Consider the following 12,353-nt stretch of genomic DNA (forward strand, 5'->3'; position numbering starts at 1 on the left):
ATTCATAGCCATTCTGGGCTGCATGTGGCCCATGGGCCACAGGTTGGACACCCCAGAAGCACTTGGCGTGTATCAATGCATCTGATCCTTATAACAATCCTAAGAGGAGGATACTTTTATTCAAACTATACAGATGTGGAAACTAAGACATAAATAAGAAACTTAACCAAAATCACATGATGAATGAGTCCATATTTTTAAGTACATTATAATGCCATCCCATACATTATACTTCATATAAAATAAATACATATTAGTCAAAAGATAGCATTCATTGTCATCGTGTATATAGACTGGTCTTTGGTCCTCTGCAGAGACACTGTTTTCAATATAGTCCTTACCCTTTCAGGAGCTTACGATCATTGGTGCAGGCTTTGCATACAAGAAGTTGGCTTCATCAGAGAGCCTCTTCCCCAGGGACCCTATACACTTCTTAGCCAGCTTAGTCAAGCAGCTCATTCAATGGGATTTTTCAGTTCTTCATTCATCCAAATGGCCCAATCAGGAGTCTCAAGTTGATATAATCTTAGGTGATGTTCAAAACCCTTCTTATCCTTTCTTTCTTCAGAAATGTCTGAGGTTGTTACTTTTAAAGATGCCAACATATTTATAGCAGACTTTTATTTTTCAAACACAGCGGAAAAATTTCAGACTAGGAGACTGAAAATCCTAGTGATCCTTGCCTCTGCCTCTAGGTAGCTAAATAAACTCGGCTAAGTTACTTCACCTCTGTGAAATTCAGTTTCTTCAACTGTGATCTGGAAATAAAATAACACATATCACAGGATTTTCTAAAAGCTAAATGAAGGGTGCAGTATTTGAGGATGCTTTGTAAGCTATAAAATACTTTTTATAGTTATAAAGTATGAGATAATTATAACACAAATGCTAGAACTTGGGGCTGTTTTTCTTCTATATAACCCTTTAAAGTTTTCAAAGCACTTGTGGCTTCATAAATTATAGGATAACCTACTCCTAATCATAACATTTGCAAAGTCTTTTTTCTTTTACATAAATATAGTAGATATTCAATAAATGTTTGGATGGAAAGATACATGGTTAGTGGGTGGAGGAGAGGGAGATAGCATGTAAGGTAAATAGGGGCATTCATAAAGTTTTAACTTTTCTTTTTTTAATTTTGTTTTAAAACATACTCCTTGATATGAACTATGTTCTTGTGAATGTTGAGGAGCAGGAGTCCTTAAATAAGAGGCCTGAATTGATGCACTGACCCAGTAAGCTTGGCTTTTCTCTATTTGTTTGTTCATAGAATGAAAATTTATTGAGCAACTATCATCAGCTGAGCATTGTGCAAGTCTCAGGGAAAGCACATTTGAATATGTCACTGTTTGTGTGTGTGTGTGTGCCTGTTTCTTTAGCTGCTCACTTTTCCCTTTAAACGTTCCGCAGAATGCTGACTAAACTGACACTTGTACAGTCATATGAGGGGGCCCAGCCGTGTTGAGGGCTGCGCTTGTCAAAATCTCCTCCTGTGAATTGTTTCCTGATGTTACATGTGCAGCCCATGATTCCTCTCTGGATTGTGAAATGTGTTTATGCAGGGAGGGGAAGGTCCCTCCTGCCCTTTGTTGCCTTCTCTGTGTTGGGCCTTGTTTCTTGGGATGGTCCCTCCGAGCTCTCTGTGGTCGAAGGGAAAATGCGGTGTGCCAGCTCTCAGGTTCCAGTGGTCTCACAGTGGACGCCAGGTCTGCACTGCTGTGGGATCGAGTGGACCTTTGGCAGCGTGGAGAGAACCCCTCTTGAGGGGAAACTGGACACGACCTGCCTCTGGCTAGTGCCACATGAGTTTGGCCTGAGGTTATCTAAGTCTCCATAGAGCAATGAGAATGGAGGAACTTGGGAGGTGTTTTTTTCTACCCTTCTGTTTCCAGTAAGGAGACATTTTACCTGGTATTTTAGAAGAAGCACTGTGTGTATTTTGTAGTTAGAGCGGCTGAGAAAGGACCTACATTTGCAACCCATTTCTCTCATTGTGAATGTGAGGGAACAGTTCAAACTTTCAGATAGTTTGTGGCAGAACTGGAGCCAAAACTCAGATTTTGTAACTCAAAACCCATGGTGCCTACTAATGTTCCATGGTAACTGATACTTCCAAATATATTTCCTTTATATAAGACAATTCTAACATCATAAATGAGGGAGTACAGAAAGAACATGGCTTTAGAGTCAGACAGCACGAGGTCAAATCCTGGTCAAACCCTGCTCTTGCATCTGTGTGGCCTTGGACAAGTTACTCTGATTCTTTGCTTCTGCATCTGTTGAAGGGGAGAAAGAATATTTATGTTTTATGGATGTTGTTAAGATTAAAAGCAATAAAATTTAAAGTATTTAGCATGGTACCCAGCCTATCTTAGATATCTGATATGTGTGCTAGAAAGGAAGAAATAATATGCCGTCTCTCACAGGACAGTTAAGATGATGTTGATGATGATGGTGGTGATGGTGACGAGGGTGCTGAGGGTCATGGTGGTAGTGGTGGCGGCAGCCTAGCTACCATTGATCACTTTCATTTTTAAACATTTCCTCAATATCAGAACAACTGTATGATATTGTCTGTTTTCTTCATTTTATCCAAGGTCTTTCTGTTTCAGTTTCCTTTTTTTCCTTTTTTTTTTTTTTTTGTCTCATTATAACACTCTAGATGTAAGATTGTAAGCCTCAATATATCAACAGTGAATTTACTAACTGGAGAAGAAACAGAAAAATGTTTCCCACATGTTTGTTTTTTCCCATTTTTAACCCCCTTCACTATTGAAGGACCCTGTAAGGTACACGTTGCTGTGCTTTATACATGGAACCAATAAATGTGGGTCAGCGTCAGAAATTTCTTGAACTTATATATAATGCTGTGGACCAGCAGTGGCCAACCTCTTTTCTGTTGAGGATTTCAGGACCAAATATTTTGAGATACACGGACAAGTAAACATCAACCACCTGGCCATTTTGGTTTTATTTCGGAGAAAACTCCCAAAACCAGCAGTTTGGAGTCAGACGGCTTAGATGTGACTCCCAGCCCTGTTTCCTGAGCTATGTGACCCTGGTTAAGTGAATTTCTAAGCTTCGGTCTTCTCAGCTGTAAAATGAGGATGATAAGAGTACCAGTCACATTCGGTGGCTGTAAGAATAAAATGAGGTGCACAGGAAGAGAATGTGCAAAAAGATCTCAGTTAAAATGAGCTCATATCTAGAGTTTCTTCCCATCCAAAGCCTTTGTGCCCTCGATTGGGACTGGCATATTTAGAGTCCACCCAGAAAAATATAAATATTCTTAAGTATATAAAAAAGAGGGAATTTAATACTCTGAAATGCTGACCCAGATGAGGAAAGAGCTAAGAAGTGCTGCATTTCCTGCACACGAGCCAGAGCTCAGCAGAATGGAAGCTGCTACTACTCCTGGTGGGAAGCAGAAAGGGAGGAGGTGGTGCTACCTGAGTCCAAGGGTGGTAGACTCCGGTAGGTGTGGGAGTCACTGTGACCCTGTCAGCAGAGCTGAAGACATGGAGGAGAAGCAGCCACCAGACACAGGGAAAGGGGTAGGGGAGACATACTCTTGTAGTTCCTTCAACTCTCAGATCTCCCAGCCGACCTTGGTTGACTTGGCATCTGAGAGCAGCAGTCTGCAGGGCAGCCCTACAATGCTGAGCAGAACTGGGGACTTGGTGAAAGCCAGGAGGCGGAGGGCTCTTACAGGCTCAGTCCCAGACCTGACTACTATGATAACCAACGGAGAAAGTTTGAAAGAGTCCTACTTCCCCCTGCTGCTGGGCCTCTGAACAGTAGTAGAGGTTCACAAATCGCTGTGCTTGGGAAGGTAGAATTTGGAAAAAGCACTGGAAAAACCTAGAAAGTTGTCAGGACAAAAGAAGCCTTTCTGTGGCCCCTAGATCCTCTTTTCTGGAAAGGTCTGCTTGTTGAGCAGCCAGTGCCTTCAGTATCTGGGGATCTGTGACTGGAAAAGACATTCCCAGCCCACCTTTCACCTACAGAACTCAGCATAGACCCATCTCCATAGGAAACCACCTCAAACCCCTACAGGTGAGCTCAAGTGTCCCTGTGTCTTTTCATATCACATTCCAATCTCTGCATTGAAATGCTCCAGGTATTGCTCTCTCTGTCCCTCCAGACAATGAGCATCCAGGACAGGGACCTGTCTTCTTTATCTGTGCATCACCAAGCATTCTTGATTTCACTCTCTGCCCTGTGCTAGCAACCGCGGGGCGATCTAGAAGGCTAGGCATGTGCGTATGGTAGTGCCAGCTTCCAGCAGCTTTTATAATAAAAGGAGAGGCAGAGGATATATGACTTTTTAAAGTTACTGGCATCTTGTGTGCTAGGGATGTCGAAGGGTGCATGAGAACCTTGAACAGGGAGACTCCATCTTTCCTTGAGGAGAGAGGGAGCCTTCCCAGGAAGTAATAGTAGAGTTAGGAATAAATGGGAGTTTAGCAGGGCAGAGAGGTTGGGGAATGACACTTCAGGCAAAGAGGAGAGCAAAGGCAAAGGTCTTGAAGTGGGAAAGAGCACTGAGTGCTGGAGATGGAGAGTGCCGGTGGCATTGCATGGAGCTGGTGAGGTCGGTGGGAGCTGTTCTCTCCTGCGTCGCAACCTATGTCCTTCCTGAGCACTTTTCACATCCTGCCTTTGTCATAGGTAGGGATGTTGGCATGATTCTGGCTCCCACTTCACACCTACTTGTATTTTTGTGTGTGGAAGGTGTCTGTTGGCTATTTGGGCAAATGACAGACAGTTCTAGGCTCTAACAGTCCCTTTAGATTTCTTATCACATTGGTAACTTTGCTTGCCCAGCAAGGATCAAGGAATGCAGTCTATATGGAGAAGAGGCCTGAGGTTATACCATTTATGGGAAAATCTCTGCTCTCTGGCATTGTTTTAACAGAAGCTCACTGTCCACCACCCTACCATTACCATGCTAGTTCTTTTAGATTTTATTTATTTATTTTTAGAGAGGGAAGGGAGGGAGATAGAGAGAGAGAGAGAGAAACATCAATGTGCGGTTGCTGGGGGTTCTGGCCTGCAACCCAGGAATGTACCCTGGCTGGGAATCGAACCTGGGACACTTTGTTTCCCAGCCCGCGCTCAATCCACTGAGCTACGCCAGCCAGGGCACCATGCTAGTTCTTTATTAAGTAGCAGTAAGAATGGTGACTTAGAGATGCTAAAAATTTTCAGTCATCAAACCATGCTGTCACCAACTTTGAGATTGAAATGTGATGTATTAAACCAGATTCCATTCAGCTCTGCTGCTTCCTAGCAGTGTGACCTTGGACAGGTCATTCAACCTTTGCGCATGCCTTCTCTACGGGCATGTGTGGCATTTATACTATCAACCTGAAAAGGTTAATATAAAATGAGACTGTACATGTAAATATGCAGTACAGCCTGGTACTTATTGAGCACAAAATCACTGATTGCTGCTGCCTTTATTATTCTAATTTCATTTACTGTTATTAAAACAGGTTTCCTAGTTTTCCCAAGGCCAGCAAGTATTCTCCTTTGATTTGTACTGGAGACGGGAGTACATGTGGAACACTTGCTTTCTCAATGTTGTTTGGCCATAAAAAAAGAGTGTTTTATGCTTGTTTTTAGCTATCTTTTTTTATTTTTTTTTTAAGAGGATTTTGTTTTTGCTTTCTCACAGGAGTGATTGGAACAGATGTGAGGGGGCACGGCCTCGCCTGTGAGGGACAGCCAGTGACGTCACGGTTGGCTGTCATCTGTGGAACATCTTCTTGTCACATGGGGGTGAGTCTGCCAGGCCGGTGGGGGGGGGGTGCTGCACTCGGGGAGGGCAGCCCGGAGGAGATCGGAGCTGCTGGCGCTTTTGCTCCCTTACGCCTTCCCTTCCTGCCACCCACCCCTGCTTTGTCTAGCTGGAAGCTCGGCTTTCTCTCCAACAGCTCTGAGTAGATTTGCCAGATCTTTTTTTCTGGGGGCCAAATTCTTAAAAGTGTGAAAAAGGTTGAGCCTGCCTTTAACACCACTCTGGCCAGAGAGCTGAGGAGGAGTGAGGGGTGAAATTGGATCCAACAATGGCAACACCTCGCTCACAGGCTGATCTTTCCCTAATGGGTAGCTGAGTCTTCTCTGCACGGGGGTGTCTGTTTTCCTTGGCCGCTGAGCTCCCTCTCAATCAATATAAATCTATCTCCCTGGGAGCAGCCTGATGATCTATAGAATTAGGCTGCATATCATGACTTCAAAAGAACACTGATAAGCAATTTTCACTTTGTTAATTTTTCTCCATGAATTAGTAGAAAGGCTTTCTCCAAGATTGCAGTTAAAATTTAGTGCCTGCACTAAAATTTATATCTTTTTTAAATGCATGAGTCTGAAAGCATTCCATTTCGATAAGTACCCATTTCTACCATATTTTTATTTAAAAGTCATTACTGTGTTAAACTTAGATGGACGACTCCTTGGATTTTTCCCAGATGGGCAAAAGAGTGAGGAGAGTGGGGGAGGAAGAGGAAGGCAAGTGGGGGAGGAGCAGGGAGAAGAGCACGGGTTATGGTGGGGTGCAGTCCAGGGCAGAAGCTCTGAGCTATGAAGGGAATCATGGGCGAGGAGAAACTGTTCAGTAACAGAGACTCAGTGAGACCTTTTTCTTCATGAAATATTTTGATCAAGTAGATATTGATACATTTACTTATTTACTGATCCCCTACTCTTGTGTCTGGGACTTTGCTAACCCTTGGGGATAAAAGTATGACACAGGGTCTCTCATTGATGATATAGAATTATACCAGGTATTACAAGGCAAGGCCCCACTATATATAGATTCAGATGAACTTGTGACACCGAGCATCTGCTATGTGCCAGGCATTGTGCAAGGTGCCCTCACAAGGCTTCCCATTTCACAGAGATGGTGGAGCCAACCCAATTGGCTTCCAATCCCAGTTCTTCCACTTCCTGAGTATGGGCCCTTGGGCGCAGCACTTAACCCCTGTGGGCCTCTGATTCTTTCTCTACAAAACGTGGAGAGTTGCAGGACGTGTCTCGCAGTATTGTGAGGGTAAAATGGGGTTATGTGTGGTTGACATAAAGTAAGCACTTCACAAGGGTTACCTTATGATCACTAGCACTCGTGTTGTTGGGCAGAAAGGAGACAGTGACTGTTCTGCCTGAGCAGGGTCCAGGGCTAGGAACATCTTCTTGAGGGGACATTTGTGTTGTGCTAGACTTTAAGGACATAGATTTCCTTGACCTCTGCCCACCATACACACACACAAAGTTTTCCTTTTATTCATTTCTCTGGGAAAAGTTGTAAATAGATCTTCTTTAACTGAGTTTAAAAACCCCAGCCTCTCTTTCCCCTCAGCAGCCCTACTGTAAATAAAGTCTGGCTGTCATTACAGGGAGAGATCTATAGAGGCCCGCGGCTGCCTCAAGCAGGGGTACCCGCCAGGGGCAGCCAGCCCTTCTTTTCCTCGAAGTGAGTCTATACTTGCTAGCTTGCCTTCACTGAACACAGACTTGAACCTATTTAAATCACCCACCACTTTCAGTGGGACACATCTAATCTGATTTCTCCTGTGAAGTCTGAATTTCAGGCATTTTACCCTACTCAATTTAGATTTCTGAGCAGAGTCCAATCTAAATGATTATGAGTGACTCTGTGACATCTGTATTTCTCAGTCTTCTTATCTCTTAGTTGGGATGATACTTTTACTAAATTATTCATTTTACACATTAGGTAACTCAAGCATAGAAAAGCCAAGTAACTTCCCTGGCTGGTGTGGCTCAGTTGGTTGGGCATCATAATGCAAAGTGAAATGTCACCAGTCCAATTCCCTGTCACTGCACATACCTGGGTGGCCGGCCTGGTCCCCAGTCAGGGCACATGCAAGAGGCAACTGATCAATATTTCTTTCCCTCTGCTTCTCCTCCCCTCCCTCTATCTCTGAATAAATAAATAAAATCTTTTTTAAAAATTAAAAAAAAATGTCTAGTAATTTTCCCAGGGCTACAAAGCTATAGGCTGGAGGTGAGAACTCATCTCTAGCTCCCACTGATTCCCAAGTGCACCCTCCTCAAAGCCTGACTGTGCTGTGCAAGATACTAATGTGCCGTAGATGAATGGAGACAGCATGGGCTTCGGAGTCACCTAGATGTGGGTTTGAACATCTGCTCATGCACTTTTTGAGCCCTGTGAGCCGCAATGAGTTACTTAACTTCTCTGAACCTCAGATTTTTCATCCACTAAGTTGGGGGTGATGGTGCTAGTCCCACAGCATTGCTGGATGACATGAATTATATACATCATACCTAGTATATCATAGACACTCTGAAATGATGGGATTCTTATTGTACTTTATGAGTGATATAAAGGGCTCACACCAAGCAACTGTTTGGGCTTTGCTGAGTTTGATGGGCAGCTGCAGTTGGTTGCAATGAATGAGGGCCATAAAATGCCAGCTTATTATGGTCGTGTTATGCTGGAAATAAAGTCCCCACCCCCTCCCTGCTTTGTACTTAGGAGTGGGAAGGGACCTTCTGGGCCAAGGGGATTAATCATCAGCTTTAATGTTATGTGGTGAGGGCGAGACTGTGGTCATGCTGGCATCAGAAAGTGCCTTTGATCTCTCTCAGGTGCTGGGCACCCAGCGAGCCAGCAACAATAACACCTTTGTGAGGTCTAGGAGAGGTGCAGGTCTGAGGAAACACTCCCAGGGAAACTCAAGGACCCCCTTTGTTGTGGTTCTGGCAAATAAAACCCCCAACTGTCAGGAAAAATTCACGAAACAGAATGCAGGGAACTGAGGGGACTGTGGGCTTTTGAAAAAAGTGGTTTTCAACCTGGTCTGAAGAATTCTCTTTCTTCCTTTCTGCTCACTGCTGATGTTTCTAATTCAGCAGGTTGATTGAAACAAAACCCACAGGAACATTTTGTGCTGTAAAGGTCGCCTCTTTCTAGATCACCCAGAATGAATGAATGACTTAGTGTTCAAGTAAGCGAATATTGGTAAATATTTCGAAGCTCCCTACCTCCAGGTCCCTGTTATTTCCAGGAATCTGCAGAATAAGCCTGAGGTTGAACATAACACTTACTAATCAGGCCTTTGATATTTTAGAAGATGTAAGTGTGGGCTGCACATTTATCTTTCTTGTAGATGATTTAATTAACAACAGAAAAAAATACTTTTTTTAACTCCATGAAAGCAGAGCAGCTTGTTCAAACTTAATTACTACCAAGTTACCAAAACCCAAGATAATACACAGCTGGGGTTAGCCAGAGGTTGAAAAGTCACAGGGTCAGGTAGAGCTGATCCTCGCCATTGCACCAGCACTCCTCTCTTGAACTGTCAAGTCAGGTTGTAACTTGGCAACTTGTCTTTCTGTTAGCATCTCAATGGGGAGCAACCCCAGGGAAGGGGGTGGGGAAGTGTTGTAGAGGTAAAGTTTGAACAGAACAATAGCTGATGAGAGCCAGGAATTACATCTGCATCTGAATTGCTCAGAACTGAAATTTCCCCAAAGTCTTAGATGAATGTAGGGAGAGTGTCCTCTGTCACTTGGTGGGCGTGGAATCTCAAGGATATAGCTCACGTCCAGGCCCCACCACTTACTGTGTGCGTTTAGATAAGATATGTCATTTTTTGTGCCTCAGTTTCTTCCTATTGTAGGTAATAGTATTTACCTAAAAAGTTGGGGATTAAATGAATTAATCTTTGTAAACAGTTTGGCACTGTACCTAGCAAAATAGATCTAATATGGTGTTATTACTAAAAATGATTCATTAAGGCCAGCATGCTCCATGTGGTAATGGATTGAAATTAGGCACATCAGGATGAACTCACGTATAGCTTTATTTAGATAAAGATGGATACATATGGAAACACTTATAGACATGTGCAGCTATGCAGGTTAGTAAACATATTCCTGGCCCTGACAACTGAGAGGGCCTAGAAATAAGGATACCCCAGCAGCTAGTTGTTACAAGCACACTTGGGTTTGTAACCAACAGTAGGGGTTGCCCACATCTTAGTTTCTAATACTGTTCCCTAATAAAAAGAACTGGGATTCCTTGGAGAAATGGTTGATTCTAGAACTGGAGCAGGAAATAGACAAGATGAACCTGGAGCATCTTATAGCCCAGAAAATAAGGAAGTGCTTAAAAAAGAAAATAGTGACAGAGTATCAGGAGCCCACTGAGGGAGCTCCCAGGAGGTCAGAACTAGAACAATTTGGGCAGCAAAATAAAGTAGTATTGGATCATAACCCAAAGTAAGTCATAAACAAATGATTGAATAAATAAATAAAGAGAAGAGACAAATCTCGCTGTGCAGAAGAATTCCGAGTAATTTTTGTGGCTATTCCCCCTGAAGGAGGTGGAGCATAGCTTCCCACACCTTCAGTGTGAGCTGCACACGGTGACTTCCTTCCAAAGAGGACATTGTGAAAAGGGTGGGAGTAATTTTACAGTGGAGAAATCTGATAAACATGACCTTTGTCAGGTGATCAAGGTCAATGTCAACAGTGGCAAGTCATGTTGATAGTAAGTAAGTACTGTTGATATGATGTGATGAGAATGGTACTTTTTGTTTGTCATTTTCCCCCCAAACCTATAACCACAGTCTAGTCATAAGAAAAGCATCAGACAAATCCCATTAGAAGGACAGTCTACTAAATACCTGACCAGCACTCCTCCATACTGTCAAGGTCATCAAAACACAAAGAAAGTCTGAGGAATTAATCACAACCAAGAGGAGCCTAAAGAGATGTGACATCTAGGTGGAATGTAGTATTCTAGATGGGATCGTGGAACAGATTAAGCACATTGGGTAAAAATTAAGGAAATCTGAATAAAATAAGGCCTTCGGTTAGTGATAATGTATCAGCATCTTTAACTATGACATGTGTCTGTAATGTAAGATATTAATGATAGGAGAAACTGGATGTGGGGTATATGGGAACTCTACACTATCTTTACAATTCTTCTATAATCCAAAACTATTCTAAAATTAAGGGCTTTTTTAAAATCATTCATTAAATCAATGTCTCATTAAGAAACATTTTCTTGTATTTCCCTGGCTAAGTGTTAAGGGTATTAAGGTAAATAAAGTGAAGTATCTTCCCTAAGAGAGACAGGAAGGAGACAACAGCAATACACAGTGGTGATGACTAAAATAAGCGCATGCCTGGAGTGTGGGGGGATCTGGATGGAGAAGGGGCCCGCTCAGGTCTTCAGTAGACAAGGAATTTTTCCTAGAGGGTGTATTTGCAGGGTGTATCATGGTTTCTTCACTCCCACCAGGGTGCACTTCCTGCCAGCTCAGTTTCAGGAACTAGGCCCTGTCCTTATGTCTCCACTTGGTTTTTCTTTTGTGTGTCCACACCACAGGGCAGCTGACTTCCTCTGCAGCCTGGCTGGAATGTAGGCATGTGCAGGCCCATTGGGAGAACACCACGGAAGGGAGAATGGCCTTGTGCCTTGAACTGGTGACTTTCTGTTAGCAGGATACCACAGCTGAGAAGAAAGTGGGCAAGTGGAACCAGTTTCTCTGCCTTGGTCTCTTTAGGTGGCCTTGGTAGAGGTCACTGGGAGAGGAGGGGAGGGAAGGCAGTCCACACTGTACAGTAGGACCACCACTACACCAACCAATGAAAGAACTGGGGTACAGTGCATGAAGCACCCTGCTCTTTCTTTGTTCACCACGACCTGCTGATGTCACTCCTCTAGGAGCCAGCATCTTCAGGAGACTCTCCATACTAAGGCTAGCTCTGGGCCCGCACCACATAAATTGAAAAGAGATTATATCTTAGGCATTGATTTGGTGAGGACAGGGTTGATGCTATTCAGTATGCAATACGAGACAGTTCATGCATTAAAGAAACTCAGGGTAATGTTTGCCCAGGCATTTGAGTCAGGACGGTTCTATGCTTTGCTGGATGGAGGATGTTCATCAGCTCTGGCCCAGCCTCAGTCAATATGAGGAGATGGAGATAGTGATGATTGCTACTATGCTGGCACTGTGCTAAGTCCTTTATATCAGCTCAACAAGCCTGTGGGGCGGGGCATCACTACTGTCCCCATTTCACAAGTGAGGAAACTGAGGCAAAGAGTAATTAATTGTCTCACCCCATGTGCAGGATGAGGATGCTTGTTTGAGCTCTCTAGAAGACTGACCCCAAATCCTTGCTCTTCCCTTCCAGTGAAATAGCTTCTCTCAAAGGCTCAGAGCAGAGGGACAGCAGACTTAGTTAAAATATGGGCAAATGTTGACACCGACATCTCACCAAAGAAAAGATACGAATGGCTGATAAGCACCTGAGAATATGCTTAACATCATAATCATTGGGGAAATGCAAAT

The 12,353-nt window shown here is 43.5% G+C and overlaps 1 protein-coding gene across 11 annotated transcripts in view; it reads left to right on the forward strand.

Moving 5' to 3' along the window:
- Positions 1 to 12,353, forward strand: part of FGGY (FGGY carbohydrate kinase domain containing) — a 390,193-nt gene that overhangs the window by 217,098 nt on the left and 160,742 nt on the right. For all 11 annotated transcript variants that reach the window (XM_028513518.2, XM_036026185.1, XM_036026179.1 and 8 more), the window contains one exon: positions 5,681 to 5,784. In XM_028513518.2, coding sequence (XP_028369319.1) covers positions 5,681 to 5,784 — 104 coding nt within the window. The remainder of the gene's footprint in view (positions 1 to 5,680; positions 5,785 to 12,353) is intronic.

The sequence above is a fragment of the Phyllostomus discolor genome, chromosome 5 (assembly GCF_004126475.2).
Source record: "Phyllostomus discolor isolate MPI-MPIP mPhyDis1 chromosome 5, mPhyDis1.pri.v3, whole genome shotgun sequence".
Lineage (NCBI taxonomy): Eukaryota > Metazoa > Chordata > Mammalia > Chiroptera > Phyllostomidae > Phyllostomus > Phyllostomus discolor.